Source organism: Psammomys obesus, unplaced genomic scaffold (genome assembly GCF_907164565.1).
Source record: "Psammomys obesus unplaced genomic scaffold, mPsaObe1.curated_primary_1811, whole genome shotgun sequence".
Taxonomy (NCBI): domain Eukaryota; kingdom Metazoa; phylum Chordata; class Mammalia; order Rodentia; family Muridae; genus Psammomys; species Psammomys obesus.
This window is the reverse complement of record NW_026596134.1, coordinates 4,479,162-4,495,756: the sequence shown is the minus strand read 5'-3', so window position 1 is coordinate 4,495,756 and position 16,595 is coordinate 4,479,162. Positions and strand designations below refer to the sequence as shown.

At 56.3% G+C, this 16,595-nt stretch overlaps 1 protein-coding gene across 3 annotated transcripts in view; it reads right to left on the bottom strand.

Annotated features, from left to right (window-relative positions):
- Positions 1-138: 138 nt before the first annotated feature.
- Ccdc85c (coiled-coil domain containing 85C) overlaps positions 139-16,595 on the bottom strand; it is a 65,049-nt gene continuing 48,592 nt past the window's right edge. Inside the window, exons 3-7 of one of the 3 annotated variants that reach the window (XM_055592850.1) lie at positions 12,395-12,433; positions 7,784-7,891; positions 4,388-4,483; positions 3,705-3,803; positions 139-2,895 (exon numbers count right to left, since the gene is read on the bottom strand). In XM_055592850.1, coding sequence (XP_055448825.1) covers positions 2,806-2,895; positions 3,705-3,803; positions 4,388-4,483; positions 7,784-7,891; positions 12,395-12,433 — 432 coding nt within the window. In that variant the 3' untranslated portion in view covers positions 139-2,805. The remainder of the gene's footprint in view (positions 2,896-3,704; positions 3,804-4,387; positions 4,484-7,783; positions 7,892-12,394; positions 12,434-16,595) is intronic. The other 2 variants (XM_055592851.1, XM_055592852.1) reach the window with 2 other exon arrangements.

Here is a 16,595-nt window from a genome sequence, read left to right as displayed (position 1 = left end):
TCTCAAGGGATCAAGCTCAGAAACCCTCTGGTTCCTGGTCTGAGAGTAACCATGAGTGGTCCCCACTGTCCAGGGTGGGGCCGGCTGTCTGCTCAACCAGCCGTCAGCTCACAACAGAAAAAAGCACTACACACCCAGTGCAGAGGCTCACAAAGAGGCCTTTATTATCTAGTTCAAAGTAGACACTGTCACAATCTTATTTGTTACTCCTTTTACTAAAATAGTTCAAATCAATGCTTTTACCACACTATCAAAAGTTCTATTTTTCCTCTCTCCACAAATCAATGTGGTTCAATAGAAGGTAGAAACGGCCGAAGTACACAGGCTCCAGCGCTACATGGCCAGGGCAGGAGGGGGCAGCTGCAGGTCTCACTGCCAATTCCTACAGAAGACTGGCCCAGGGCAGGAACCAGGCGTTCCAGCCTCTCGCAAAAGCAGCACACTTCTCCCCCACAGTACGAAAATATACGCCTCTGCCGCTCCGCAGCCATGCATTTAGTTTGTTTCTTTAAAAAAAAAAAAAAAATCAGTAGTATGTATTTCACTTCCTCTCAAGTTTCAAGAAAGAAAAATGAAAGGTCACTTTGTCTTTAAACACTGGCGTGTAGCTGTTTAACATGAATGAAAATGTGCTCAGCAGATTCTGACTCCAGGGTAGGCGAGGCCACCTGGATGGGGCTGGGTGACCTCCATCACAGTGGGAGGTGGAGCCAGTGCAAGCATCTTGTGGGCTTGAAATGCAGAGTCAGCATTGCAAAGGCTAAGGCTCCAGAAGGGAGGGATCACAGATGACCAGCTGCCCTCCCCAGCCTAGGGCTCACCCGGTCGCTGCTGGCCCATCCCCCATCCCGTTAGGTTTGAGATATGACACAGACTGTCCTTGAGAGCCAGCCCAGTGCTGAGGGCTGCAGCATAGCTTGTTCCACCCTGTGGAAGGACAGAGGGGTCTCCAAGAAATCCTCTTTAGAACCCAGGATGCCTCTGCAGCGTTCGGGACAGGGTCACACCTCTCCAGAAGGGAAAGGTTGCGTCTAGGCTTTTCGTTACTGGCCAGTCTTCAGATTCCAAGAGCCCTTACTTATTGCTTATTTCAGTGGTGGCTAAGCCACCCTGATATGAATGTGACTGGGACTCTCTGACTTGGCTCCCAACTTGTGTGGACCCACATATCTCAGTGCTATTCTGGGGCTCCTTGGCCTCAAAGAACCGGGAAGGGTCTTGCCAGCCCAGCAGCCCACTTGGCAGAAATCACCCAGTACCAGGGCCAGCAGGTGGGGCTCCCAGTGACACCAACAGCCAGAGCAGTAGGCCGGTTCCCTACAGCCCCTGCACAACACTCCCTGGGCACACTGAAGGCCATGGGCCTTTCCCCTGAGAGTGTGGGACCCAAGGGTGCGGGCAGCAAAGGTGGTGGAAACAACGCAAGGCCACCGGGCCTTGGCTGCGAGGGGAGCGAGGGACCACCAACCTTCTTGGCCTGTCCCCTTTGTTCACAGGGTGTGGGGCCTGAGGCGAGGCCAAGGTCTTTGGGCTTGCTGCACGGGGCTCTAAGTACCTTTGAGTGAGGACAGCTGATGAGTGGGGACATAAACACATGGCACGGGTGATGCCAGCAGCATGGCCTGGTCTTCCTACAGGTCTTGAGATACCATCTGCACATTTCACAAAAGCACCCACTTCCTCGTTTTCCTTACACCTCATTAGAAAACATGAGTGTGTGCAAGGAAACACTCATTTGAACCCTGGGTCCCTGTAGGGAGGGGCTGAGGCTCAGATGTGACCTGTGAGGAGGCAGCATGGCAAACAGGCTAGCCTAACATGAGCTCATCAGTTGTAGTGAGGACAGAGGCCCACCAGAATGGGGTGGTTTCTAGAGTTGAGCACAGCCAAAAGGAACCTCAGCCTGTCTTTCTACTGGGGGCCCAGAGAAGCTGAGTGACTTGCTGAAAGCCACACAGCAGATTAAAGCCAGAACCAGGTCATGCCCCTTTCTTCCCAAGGAAATCTCATCAGGGCTAGCTCCTGTAGCTCCATCTGTGACCCAGAGCACACCTGGGGCAGGCCATACTGACAGAGACCCAGTGCCACAGCCCAGTCCTACCTGTCCTTTGGGAATGCTGAGCTCAGCCCAGACACTCTCCAGAACTTCCTATGTTGCTGTAAACCAGAAAAGGAAACCCAGCAGGAGAGACCTAAGAGGGCGCTAAGCCTGGCGTGGGTGAGGAGTCATTACCGAATGGGTGAACGCTAGTAAGCAGCAGCTGGCTTCGGGGTGGCTGGGCACCACCAGGAGGCAGGGAACCCTGAGCTCCCAGCCAGCCATGGACACATGGGAGCCAGCACTCCACTATCCAGGGTCCCAGCTCTGACAGGGTGGCAGGGAAGTGCCACCTGTGTCACAATTCAGGCTTTAGTAGTGGCTTCTGTCCAGTGTGAGGGACAGCCGGCGTGGTAGGCTTGATGAGGGGCTTCTAAGAACAGGACACAGCCCCAGACAGTCCCTGGGCCTGAAGTCTCAGAAGCTTCTTGCTAGTGGAACATGGAGCTCAAACAGGGAGGCAGGCTGCCTGGCCACTCTGCCACGGCGAGCGAGCAGTGGCATCTCATCTTCCCAAGGTTTGCTGGTGAGGGAGGCAGGAGGTGGAGGCCTGGCTGTCGTTGTCTCACCAGGGCAGCCGGGGTGGGCCGTGTCCTATGTACAAATCACCACAAAGAAAGATGGCGGTTAGGCCGGGGCTTCCGCCAGGTCCAGGCCTCAGACTCGGACTCCGGGCAGGGCAGTGCACGTCCACGGAGAGACGGGTTCTACAAAGGCCCCTTGAACTGGTTGCCAGACAGGTGCTGCCGGATGGAGGGCTTGGTGCTGGCGGCATCTCCCAGTTTCCTCCAGACCACCTGTGAGGAGGCACGCAGTGTGAGTGGAAGGCTCGCCCCAAGCCTACCCCCGGCTTCACATACCTACGCCTTACTGCCCTGAAAGATCACCCATGTCCTCCCAGCCCTGGAGCTCGGAGGTCACAGGAAGGGGAGGTGCTGGCACTTGGTCTTTGCCCACCATCACAGTCATGCCTGACCCCCAAGGAGGCTACTGCCAGGTGTGAGTGGACATCCTTGAAGATGTCCAGTGGGGACCATAGATTCAGGAGACGACTTGAGGGCATGTGCCTCAGGGCATCCCACCCCACCTAGGCCCCAGGTTCAGACCCCGTGAAGCCACCTTCCCACTGGCTTCTGTGAGGACACAGTACAGATGACAAGTGATAGGTAGGCGGGAGTTGAGAAATGAGGCTCTCCCACTCGTGTGGCCAGGTCACAGGCCACCAGGGGGCACCAGTGAGCCAAGAAACCCAGGGCCTTCCAGTTAAGCTAAAACCAGACCTCGGGGCTCTATCCAGAGCCCCAGGCATGGCACTCCTGGGAAAGGACAGATCTGCTAAGAGATCAGGGGCCACTCCGAAGGGGAAGGCATAGCAGGTAGTAATGAGCCATGATTGTCAGAGCCGGTCATCCTCCACCAGCCATTGAGGAATGAAAGAGAAACAAGTAGCCACACTCCCAGACCAAGACCCAGACCCAGACCCAGACCCCAGACCCCAGACCCCAGATCCCAGTCCCCAGGCCCCAGCCCCAGACCCCAGATCCCAGTCCCCAGTCCCCAGCCCCAGTCCCCAATCCCCAGCCCCAGTCCCCAGCAAGCGCCTCACGTTGCACATCTCTCGAACTATGGCCTTCTCTTTCTCACTCAGGTCCTCCTCACAGCTGTCTTGAAGCTGCCGGTCAAGGTTCTCGTGTACTTCCAGAACCTGGAGAAAAGGGGGTTGGGTGAAGGCCAGCAAAGAGCCACTGAGGAACTAGGGAGACTGGGCAAGGGCTTTAGGTGGACTTGCTCTGGGAGCCACCAAAGGACATGACAGCCATCTGGGACATGGCAGTCACAGCCAGTTCCTATTACAACTGGGCAGCCATGCGCTTGGGTGGGTGATGAACTGTGGGCCTGGGGCAGGACCTGTGCTCCGGTATGCAAACCCACTCTAGATGCCCTGCTTGCACCTGGAGGCACAAGGCTAGCCTGGATCTTTAGTTCTAGCCTCACTCCCAACTGGGGCCTCTCTCTGGCCTTTAGGGGCACACTTGCCCTCCTATCCCAGGTCAGTTTCCTCAGCTGCAACACCTCAGGCTGAGCAGACAACCGGTACACTCGTGACCACACCCGGCACAGGCTCCACGGTGCTCTGGGCAACCGTGCACCCACAGCCACCCACAGAGGCACAGTCTCCAACCCCCTTGCTCAAGTGCCCTGAACTTGGAGACAGCATGTACGGGGACCAAGGTCCCATGATCCCATGGTCCCACTGTGTGCAAAGGACGGGCAAATGGCATGTTTTACCTTCATGGCATGTACAACGGCCTCGGGCTTCTGCCCTGCAGAACTGTAGATGGTGGAAGGGGGTGAGGGCAGCTCGGGTACGGGGCAGGCTGGGCCCTGTGGAAAGAAATGGCATGAGTGAGCCCCCGGCCTGTCACTAGATGAACACTGGCTTGGGTTACATGGAGCCAACATCCAGACAGGAGGAGAAAGAGGGTGGGGGTGGGGAGCTGGGCATCCTAGAAGCTGAGCTCTGCCTGGCTGGTCCCCGTGATTCCTGGCCATGCCACCGCTTCTGTAGTGCTTGCAGAGCAAAGAGTGCCGAAGGGTGGGGGTGGAGGGCGAAAGGGGGTGCATAGAAGACCATGTATGTTGTTTTTCAGGTGAGGCGTGGGCATCTTGGGAGAGGCAGAGAGTCAAATGGCCCCTGTCCGAGTCCAAAGCCCAGCCAACGCACCCTAAGTCCCGCTCCCACCCCTTGCCCTTCGGCCAGTCCTGGTCACCAGGGTGGTCAATCAGCCACTGGCCACACATCCAAGGGTAAGAGTAGAAGATAGACTAGGCTGGGCCAGGAGGGGACCCGGTCCACCAGCAGCTGGGTAAGCGCACTTGACCCAGCCTCCCCCCAGCTTCCATCCCTCCTGGTGACCATAAGCAAGGCGACCACGGCTTCGGCTTGGGCTATACTCATGGACCACGGGGCAGTAAGAACACACCAAGAAGTGCACCGGGAATGAGTGGGAAGGGGAGTACACCGAAGCCAGAGCGTGAGATGGCTGGCACCTGGGGACCAGCCTCAACACAGAGCTTCTCCCCCTGCAATACATGGACCCTGGAGGCTCCTCCCAGCAATCAGAGAAGCTGGGTCCTGAGTGCTGAACCCTGTCCAGCCGTGGCCATTCTGCTAAGCCACCATGCAAGCCTAGCAGGGGTCTATGATTGCCCTCAGGCCCACAGCCTGTCCACCAAGCCTATTTCTCTCTGGCCACTATTTCTCTCTGGCATGGGTGCTCCCTGGGGCCTCACAGGCTGATCTGCTCCTGTTTTCACCAACAAGTGCCAGCACAGGCATGGGGGCTCCGCCCCGGCAGGGCTTGGGATCTGGGAAAGCTGCGCTGAGCCTCAGTTTCCTCCCTTGGATAAGAGAAAGGGTCTGTGTCTCCGGAAGCATGCAAAACGCTGGAGTACGCTCAGGAGGTGTGTTTCTGACTCTAACCCAGGCTGTCTGGGTGGTAAATAGAAAACCAAATGGGGACAGGGAGGGAGTGGATGGGGTGGGAACCCCGAGGGCTGCAGCCCAAGCTAGGTTGGACTTGAGCAGAGGCCACACTTCCCCCACTGTCCAGCAGAGGGTGCCAGCCAAATGAATAAAGGGTCTGGTCCTAGCAGCTCGTCCTGGGGTGCCCACACCCCTCCCTGTGGGTACTGCCACCCTGTCCTGGGGAAGACCCTATCCCCAGTTCACCCTGCTGCAACTGGCCTACTTCCTCATCTGTACCAGTTTCTAACTGACTGCTGTGGGCTCCTCCAGGAATCAACCACAGAAGAAATGCAGGGGGCAAATGGACAGGTTGCTGTGCAGCACACCTCCCCCACCCCTGGCTCAGACCACTCAAGCAGCAGGTATCAGGCAGGGCAGGGCCTGGGGGTCTGAAAGGACAATGGCCATTGCTCAACATGACTAATGTGTTGGGGTTAACATCCCTTGGACCCACTGAGGGTCCTGCACCTACACTGGAAAGATCAATCCCAAGTGATAAAGCAAACCCACCTCACAGATGAGGACAGTGCTCAGCTGGTATACATAAGTCTGAGCCCAGCACTCAGGTCTCTGCCACCCCGGAGTTGGTATGAAAAATGTAGAGACCAGCTTTTCCCAAGGTGCCTTTCCAAGCCTTAATGCTCCTGTCAGGAAACCCCCCCTACCTAGGTGACAGCAGGGAAGGGAGGGGCACACATACCCAACCATTTTTATCTGGGGTCTTCCAGCATTTGACCTTGATGCCCTATTTAACAGATGGTTAAAGTCTTCAATTCATAACCCTCACGGAACAGAGATTATGCACCACACTGACCCCTGACCTCCAGGACCATCTGGGCACCACTATACCCTTGCCCATGAGGCCCTGAAATCCACTGCAGCCCGACAAGGCTCAAAGCAGGGTGATAGCCCCTCTTGTGGGATGAGGCAATGATCCTCTCCCATGGCCTCCACCATGAAGCCTTCCAGAACCTTCCCCTCAGTCCACTAGCCTCTGTCAGCACTGCTGGAGCCTGGGGAGGGGGAGTGTCCCCTGGAGGCTGTGAAAAGTGGGTTGGCACCTGGCAGGCTGACCTCTCTCTTGACGGATGCAGGTGATTTGAAAGCCTTCAGTCCACCACATCCAGTGGGCTGTTTTCAGTCTTCTACACCACCAAAATGGAGGAAAGCCCTCTTAGGAGGGAAGGAAAACCTGAGGAACCAGGCCCCGGGTGGCATCACTTGGCTCTGTGAGCCCTTCGTCATGAAGCAATTAGAGCATCATCCAGCCACGGGGCTCCTGGGTAAATATTTGGATTATCTGCAGTCGGTGGGCTTGGCTGCCTGTGCTGTGTCAGCAGGTGGAGAAGGTGGAGAAGCCAGGCTTTGGAAAAGAAACACCAAAGGACGGTTGCCAGTCCCTCCAGATGCCAATACTGGAAGAGCCTAGCACACGGGTGTGAAGTGTGTGGCCGGGGACTCCCACGAGGATGCCCCTATAAGCCCATGGCAAGGGCCCTCACTGCCCCACGGAGCGGGTAAGAATGGCAACTGCACGGCACCCCACAGCCCTCTCTCTAGTCACACAGGGGTAACAGACATGCCTGCCCACAGAGTGTGACCCGGATATGGATGGTCACTTCCTGAGAGCTGGCTCCAAGCAGCTTCCCATCCAAGGCAGGTTGGGGGCCTGGTGAGCAGGTGGCAGATGACCCTGGAGGCCTGTGGTGGTCCCAGCACAGAACCCATTAACCCTCAGCTCCAAAGTCTAAATCTGGGGCCAGCAGGCTTCCTCTCTCCGCTATAGACTCCCAAACTGCAGAATACAGTGTTGAGCCTGGCCATGGTCTTCAGACACTGCCCTGAAATGTCTAGCAAGGCTTCACTTCTCACCTCCTCACTGGGTCCCCATGAGGCTCCAAGGATGTAGGAGAGTAGAGAGCAAGGAAGGACACTTTAGGCTGGCAGTCCAAGCCCTGGCTTTTGCCCACAACTTCCCTAGATACATTGGGGGCTTCAGGCAAGAGCCCAGAGTCTCGGCTTAACCATAGACCACCCACATGCCCTGGGCTGTAAGCAGCCTGTCTCAGCTCTTGTCTGTCTCCTCTGGAGCTCAGAGCAAGGATTCTGATGGTTCTGGATCAGGGACACCGGGGACCTTTGGTGGGGACACTTACGTTCTGCAGGACTTCCTGGTAGGAGGGCGGCAGGGATGCGAGCTGGGATTCGGAATGGTATGGGGAGAAGCCTTTCCGCAAGGTCCTAAACTCTCCGGAGCCTGCCTGCTTTAGGGGAGAAGACAGAGTCAGAACCAGGGATGGCTGAGCAGTCAAGACCTCTCATGCAAAGGCCTTGCCCTAGCTTGGGCACTGTTCTTTTTTGTTTGTTTGTTTGTTATTTTAGGTTTTGGTTTTTTTGGTGTTGTTTTGGGTTGTTGTTTTTTTTTTTTTTTTTTAATGTGCATTGGTGTGCTCCTAACCTCCGAGCCATCTCTCCAGCCCCCCAGGCACTGTTCTTAATGAGCATGTCACCCTCTGCACAGCAACTGGTCTGCACACCCTCCTGGTGTGTTCATAGTTCACAGGCTGCCCGTGCCATCAGAGAGAAAACCCCCCAAGGCATGCCTGGGGTTCTGAATCCACAAGAACCAGTGCAAGCCAGTGCCTGGAAAGGCAGTGGGAATAAGGAGGAAGGATGGGCACACACATAAGCTGGCCTCGGGTGGACAAGGCATGGTCCAGACTGTCCACCTTCCAGGCCCAGCCCCACAGAAGACAGCCTTCCTGTCTAGGCCACCATGGACTTCAAAGGAAAGGAAGAAGCCATGAGGTAGATAAAAACTGCAGAGGAATGCCTATAAATCAGCAGGCTGCTGAGTTCCCCAAACAATCCAGAAACGGAGGAGGCCAGGCTGGCTGGCAGGAGGGGGGAGCTGTGCACCAGCCCTGTATAGGAGGAGGTTCCTCCTCCCTCCCAGCAGGCCCCCTCGTCCACCCTGGGAGGGACCCCCACATTCCACTGCCGGCCTCCTGCTAGTCATGGGCCCTCGCCCCCATGTCTCAGACCTCCCGCCACCCCACTGCCAGAGCTGCTGGCCTCAGCCATCTTCAGATGGAGACAGTGAAATCTCAGACAAAAGACAGAGGTGCGCACACCGCCAGACAAAAGGCTGGGATAGACACTCCCCACCACTCCACCACCCCCAACCTGGAGATCCCAGAGTCCAGCCAGAGAGGTCTGCCAACAGGACAGCAGGGTGTACCGGGGTCTGTTGGGCTGTTTGTTCAAAGGCCAGGGAGCAGCCACAGAGGGGCAGGGGGTAGGGGGCCGTTTCCTCAGTCTTGAGAATGACCCAAACTCACGTGGTGTACCCAGAGGCCTCCTGGGGCACCACATGGCTCTTACACCTAGGCATGGCCCCAGAAAGCAGCATCTGCAAAGAGATCTCCCAAGAGACCTTGTGAACGGCCTTCGCAGTCAGGTGGGACTGTGGTACCCTGTCCCGTGGCCTTGTGTAAGGTGTAGGGCACTCAAAGCGTTAAAGGCCACAGAAAACCAGTCCTCCCAGACGCAGGACCAGACTAGCAGAGCGCCCTATGACCAGGTCTCAAGAAGAGACTGTCCCCAACTGTACCTAGTCCTCCTTAACCCTCCCATGAGTGACCTTTTCCACACCATCATTTCTCCCTGAGGGGTAACCCAAACTTGACTCAAAACCCTAAACTAAACCACAGTCAGCTCTCTGAGACAACACACTCTCCAGCAAACAGCACCTTCTAAATGCCAATGAGCTCTTAATGTCCACACATAAACAAACCCACGAGGCCTCATGGGACATTGCCCACCAATGCTGCTCTGTGGGGACATGGAGACATCCCTGCCACCTTGCTGTGACTGGTGGACAAAATAAAGACACCAGAGGCAGATTACCAGCCCAGCAGAGAACGCACAGTGACATCCCATTTGGCCTCGGAATTGGGAGTGGCAACAGACTGTAGCCTGGGCTCGTTCCCGCCAGCCCTGGACCAGGAAGGCAGGGCCCGTCCTGTGCTCTGCTGTGCTGTCCTGTCCTGTCCTCACCCACACAGAGGATTATGTTTGGGCTGGGCCTCCCTTCCCACAGCTTCTCTGGCCCTCAAACAGACAGGCTCCCGAGCAGCCAAGGACTGACAAAAAGCACCATAGTACGGAAGGCCTGCTCCCCACACACTCCCACCCCTTCACGGCTTCCTAAGTAATTTCCTTGGGTGGGGTGGAGGGTTCCAATTAGCAGCATGCAACTCCCCACCCCTACTTTGGGTGAGCATCTATAAATATTTGCATGTACACGGGACTTTATTAGCAAGCCACAGAACCAGGCAGGGGAAATCACACATAATCTCTCATTAAGGGGCAATGTGACTAATGACGCATCAAATGAGTAACCACTGCTGCACTTAAATCCAAATTAAAAACACTGCTAGCTGCCGCCTAGACCCCTGGGCAGAACAAAATGCCTGTCTTCATCTCGGAAGGGAGGGCAGGAGCTGCAGACCCCTTGAGGTGCGGGCATGTGTCCTGGCTGAGCAGGCGGCCTTGCGGGAAGTCTGCCTGCCCTGACATCCTAGGGGGAGGTTGGGTCTCCCTCAGCCTGCTCCAGGCCGGAACAAGACTCCCAGGGCCCTGCAGTTGTGGTAGATAGCCCCGCATTCCTCCCTCTTGTCTGAGCATACAAGGGCTTTGAACCCCTTTTGCCTACTCCTAAGGCTTATGAGAGGCAGCATAGGGATTCTGAACTAGGAGTGAGGCGAACCAGGAGGCTTCGGGGTCCCTTTGCTCAGGCTTCTACCCAAGGCCAACACCTAACAGCACCCACTCAGTGCCTAGTGCAGACTCGCCATGTGACCTCTGGCTATGGCACCGGACCCAGCTGGGCCTCCAAACTGCCAGATTCCACTGCCTTCCTATTCCCAAGAACTTCTGCACATGGAGCCTTCGGTGGTGGGGGAGTCTCAGGCTGGAGAAACCCTGCCAAGCACTGTCAGAGGCAGGGTACTGGAGGAGGCTGCCAACCCCGTGGCCTGCCCACCTGAGATTCCTTTGCTGGGGAAGGTGGGTGGCCAGAGGCTGTGTGAGCCAGGGACCATGTCCTGGGCTGTGCTGAAGGGGGCATGTTTCACGTCTCCTTGCTCCTGGAGAATTTCATTCCCCAAAACGTGCCATGCCATCCCTAAGCAGCTCTCTATATCACAAGGCATTTGCAGAGAACATACCGGGGTGCAAGGCATGACAGCATGCCTCATGGATGCAGGCAGGCCTCTGGCCACTGCTCCTGCCGTGGATATGCACAGGACATGATAGTGAGACCTACCCTGGGTCTCCAGGTTAGGGGGGGTCAGGAAGCTCGGTCACAAGTTGCCACCTTTCCTGTCTCCTCCTCCCAGGTCTAATGACCTTCATCTATCATCCTTGGCCATAGGAGGAAGGGCTGATGGGTCACCAGAGCGTAATTAATGGTCTGGGTTACTTGGAGCCTCAGCAGCCTGAAAGCGTCACTCCGCCCAGAAACAAACAGCTCACCATCTCACTGGCGAGGCTGGAAGGAGGAGGAGGGCTGCAGGCGACAGAGGGAGGACTTCAGGTGGCAAGTGGAGGGCTGCAGGCAGCAGGGGGAGGACTGCAGGCATCAGGGGAGGACTCCAGGGCGGATGGAGGACTAGGTCGGCAGGGGAAGGGCTGCATCAGCAGGGGGAGGGCTGCAGGTGGCAGGGGGAGGACGGCAGGCAGCAGAGGGAAGGACTGCAGGCAGGCAGGACACAGGTCTCTAGGAAGCTGCTCTTCCAGGGGAGGCCAGGGCCAGACTGACCCCGGGCTCAGTGGCCAAATCCAGAGCAAAGCTCACAAGAATCCAAGTGGTCACTTGTATCGGGTGGAATTGCACAGAAGAGGAAGACAGGAGCAGAAGTCTCCAAAGAGTACCAGCTCTGCCGGGGCCTAGAGACACTTCTAGCCATGCACTGCACCAACCAGTCCATTTACACCACATAGAGCAGAGAAGGAAGATTTGGTGGGTCTGATACACCACTGCAGCAGTCAGCTGACCCAGAGCCTGGGCACTTCATAGTGACCTTGGCTGGGCATGGGCAGGCAGCCTCAGCCCCAGGCCCAGGTCATATTGCTGTTGACCAGTGTTTCTCGACTGGTGTACTCTGCCCCTGGGGACGTCTGGAGATGTCTAAGGTGTCTCTGGTTGTCACAACTGTGTGGTGAGTACAAGCCAAAGAGGTTTCCAAACATCCAACAATGAGAACCCAGGGGCTGAGATTTGGCCCCATGAACTTGACCTTTCCCTCCTGGGAGCCACAGCTGCACAGACCAGGCCGTGGCTCCACCATTCACTGGTGTCGCCTGCGCCAGCCCTGTAAGGCAAGGGTCCTGCCGCAGAGCTGGGGTGCTGGGGTGGTTTCAGAAGAAGGGCCAGGGGTGGAGGGGGTGGGGTTGCTGGGAGAAAGATATGATATTCCCACCAGCGCACAGGCTCCTGCTTCGGGACATCCAGTGGTAGGACAGTGAGAAAGGCTGGCCAAGGAATACCAGCGCTTCTAACACTGCAAAGCAGGAGTTAATGACAGCTCAGAAGGGGCGGTTCCCAAAAGGAATCTAAAGGCAGGACTGGTACATTCTGGAGATAGTCAGCTCCCAGGAAGGGATGAATGTGCAGAGGAGACACAGCAGACACAGCACACTGCACTTAGCGGCCCCCTGCCCCTCAGAGCCACTGCAAACACCCTCTTCCCCAGCAGCTCTACCTGCAGCCGGCTTCTCTGGCGGCCATAGGGGCGGGGCAGCTGAAAGGAAAGAAAACAGTATCACCCTGCCAGCCTATGCCATCTGCCTAGGCCCTTTCCTTGGATGTGGACTGGCCAAAGCCATGGCGCATCAGCTGGGCCTGGGTAGTTTTACCATACTCGGGGCCAGGATGGAGGATCCTAAAAGGCCTTTCCATGTTTAAGACAAGGGTGAAATGAGCACAGGGCCCAAGCCCGAAGCTTGAATACCCTCCTAGGGAAGGCAGCCTACTGAAGGGCCTAGGGACACCTCCAAGGCCTCAGCCAGTAGGAGACACCCAGTGATGCCAACTGAATCTGTTTTCTTTCTCTTTAATTTTAACTCATTGCCAGGCCATTAAGAACAAAGGGGCAGCTGCTTCGGCTGTCCACCCCCCAGACTTCTTTTCATTAGTATTCACATCAGGTAGTAAGGCCACTTCTGCCCAGCTGGCAACACCTCCCTGCAACCCCCCCCCCCGACCCCAGGCAATCTCATACTCCATATCCCACTGTCAAACCTGGGGAGGGACCACCAAGCCATGAGGCCTGTGACAGAGTGGCTCACCCACAGGATATCCAGATCCCCTCTACCATAGGGATTATCACACCCTTCCAGGTTCCCTATTGGTTCGCTGAGATATGAGAGAGAGAGAGAGAGAGAGAGAGAGAGAGAGAGAGAGAGAAGGAGGAGGAGGAAGGGAGAGGGAGGGAGAAAGAGGGGGGATAGGGAGAGAGAGAGAGAGAGGCCAGGAGGGGAGACATCAGAGGGATGTAGACTTAAAAGCATGGAAATCCCATGCTGGATGCTAAGTCTGAACAACTTGCGAGCTCCCTAGGCCTCTGCTTGCTATACACTCCCTGCAGTTAGGCAGGGGCTCTCGGGGGCTAGAGAGTGGCTCCCAACATGGCCCTCGCTTCCAGCCAGCCCACATCGCAGTTTTTCACAACTGCTCTTTGACTCTGTGAGTGAGGTATATGTCAGGTGTTACTGGTGGTCTTGTTTTACAGATAAGGACGCTGAGGCGGAGAGAGGGTAAACCGACTTGCCCAGTATCCTCCAGCAGATAGGTGGCAGTAGTGAGCCTCCTCTAGGTTGTGCTCAGCATGTGACTCTCAGTAGATGCTCCCTAAGCCTTCACTGCTGAGGCAAAGAGCAGAACGCCTGGACCCTCATCTGGCCACGTGGCTGCCCTGCCCTTCTGCTGACATCACCAACACCTCTGACTCTAAGGCGCAGAAGACAGAGCATTTTGCCTGAAGCCACAGGTTAACAAGGGGACAGAAATGGCTTAAACTCAGACCTGTCCCCCAACCCAGTTTCTGACGGTGCACACAAGGCTAATGGCATATGTATGCCAAACCGCCACCCGAGTCATGCAGTTAAGTCCCAACCCCTCCCCCAAACCCAACCTTAGGATTCGATCCCTTTGGAGGTAGGGGTCTTCACAAAGGTGAGCAAGTTAAAGCAAGATCATCAGGGTGGGCGCTCATCCAAGGTGCCTCGTGTCCTCATTAGAGAAATTAGGTCAAAGATGGAAAAGAATGCGGGGCGCGGGCGCAGTGCCTCGGGACAAGCCAACCCTGTTCACACCCTGACGTTCCACGCCCAGCCTCTTGGGCAAAGAATAAGTTTGGTTGCCTGTACATTTCTCCCCAATAAGGGCCCTTTTGTGTGGAATTAAAAGGACGTCCATGGCCGGAAGTTCTCCCCCGATTCAGGCTTCGAGTTCTCTACATGTGCCTGGCATAAACAGATCGTGCGCTGCATTTAGCAGCCCCGTGGTACCTGGCACTGTGTGGGAGAGCATGAAGGTTTTGGGATAGGGAAGGGCTAGGGTGCTTCACCCCAACAGCCACAGCCACATCTGCAGCCACCCCAGCCACCCCAGCCACCCCGCGGGCCCCCTGGCCTCAGTGAGCGAACACCCACCAGGGCCTCTGGCTTCCTTGCTCTTTTGTGAGGCTGCCGGCTACTGGAGGCTTCATTTATCAGCCCAGCAGGGGGCTAACAGAAGGCCCCAGCGTCACCCAGGGATCTGGCTGGGCATAGAGAATCTGTGGGAAAAATGATGCGAATGGGGCCCTGGGATGAATCATCTCGGAGGAAGCAGCTGTGTTGATGAAATTTTAAAGCCAACATGAGAAAGAAAATATGAACTGCACTACAGTAATTTAGCCTGTGAACACCCTGGCACATTTTTAATTAAAGCTATTTCGGAGTTAAATAGAGGCTGTGGGGGAGGGAAGGGGGAGGGGAAGACATGGGAAGGGTCAGGGGAGACTCTCTGGCCTCCCACTCAAACCCCAAGGACACATCACCTTACAATACAATATTGCTGAGAGTGCCCCTCACTCCTGCTTTTCCCCAGTGGGCAATTTCTGTGCTTTGTGAGGAGCTGGGGGTTTCAGCTGGATATGATTTCATGACAGAATCATGAAATTCCACAAATCAGAGCCTCCAGGCTGAGGAGTGAGGGCGACTATCCCGCTCTCATTGTTTCCTTCCTTGAGATGCCCGAACCCAGTCCCGCAGCCACAGCGTGGTGGCTCATGCCTGACAGCCCTTCCTGAGTCTGGGTGAGGACCAGCCTCCCCTGCTGGGCCTAGGAGAATGAGTGGGGAGCAGCTGGGGCTTCCCAGGCTTATGCACAGCTCAGTCGTGGCAGGTGATAGAGATGTGGATGAGGCCTCTGAGGTTCTGTGACCCCATTCCTCAGGTAGCTGGCAGTCAGGTAAGAGCAGGGACGGGAATCCACAGGAACGAACATGACAGACAGCCCAGGGCCAAGAAAGCTCAGAGCAAGTGCAGACACACCTAGAGGTTTGCACGGAGGAAGGTAGATCCAATCCTTGCAGAGGGATGGGACCAGGGCAGGGCTGGCCACTGCCCAGGCCTTAAGGTTCAGCCCTCTGAGCAGGAGATGTGAGGCAAGTGGACACAGCTATGGGTGGGGAGGGCCTCCTTGTGGGACAATATAGCTGCCCTAGGGAGGAAGGGAAGAAGGAAGGAAGGAAGGAAGGGAGGGAGGGAGGGAGGGAGGGAGGGAGGGAAGAAACTGTTATGCCATGGCTTTTACATTCACCTATTTACAAGTCCATGGCTTGCTCCAACATTTGAAACTGCGGTACAGGTTCCCAGTGGGACAAAGCGGCCCGAAGAGCAGAGACAGAAGTTAAAGCACAACCCCAATCCCTGTAGAAACAGGTACATGAGTCGTTCTCTGACTAGACAGTGGAGCGCACTTCCTGGGGAAAGGACAGTGAGAGCAGCACCCTGAACCTGAAGGGAGCAAAGGGCAGACTGAGGCCGATGCTGACCATAAACCATGCAGCCTGAGCTGGGGCCTCGAATGTGATGCCAGCCTTCACTCAGCAAGGACCGGCCCATCCCGCAGGAGCGAGCCGTGCAGGGAACAGCTCCCTTTCCTCCAGGCTGGATGCGGCCCTTCTCTAAGGCAGATGATGCCCTTTCGGCTTCCCAGCACTGCTGGCACCACTGCTCCTGGCAGTACCGCTTGCCACCACATGCAGCCCAGGCTCCCAGGAAGCAGTGTGCTTGGGTCCAGGGAGTCCTGCCCCACCAGGAGAGACTAGTCCCAGCAGGGTGGCCTGTGAAGGTGACAAGTGGGATTAAGTTAGCTGTTGGGATGTAAGCCCCCCCCCCCAAGAGCCACCAGTGGGCAGAGGAGGTCATGATCTTTCTGTGCAGGCCAGCGGGCAGGTAAATGGCAAGAGTGGCAGACATCTGAGCTATTTCCAGGGCTGTTTCGTCCTGGGATGGCCACTTATGTTATACTAGCAGGAGAGGGAGAGGCAGGGTTGAATCCAGGAAGGGGGGGCTGGTGGGACTGGTCAAGCTGGCTGGGCCCAGACACCCTAATCAGAGCATACCAGCCTTTCATCACCATCTCTACCAACAAGCAGAGATGGTTAATTGGCCCCTCCATGTCCAGTCCCAGTCCACAAGAGGCTCGATGCCCTTTTATAAGACACCTCCAACAGCCACTACCAAGTCCCTCACCAGCCATTCTAATGCCGCTCTCTCTGCATGGACCCACAACCCCAACTGTTAGGCCCAGGATCGGGAAGGTGGACCTAGTGAGGAACTGGCCAGCAGGGGGTAAGGGCTCCAAATGGGTCTGCCTCCATGCAGTGGTCAACTCCATTGGCAGTGGGCCTA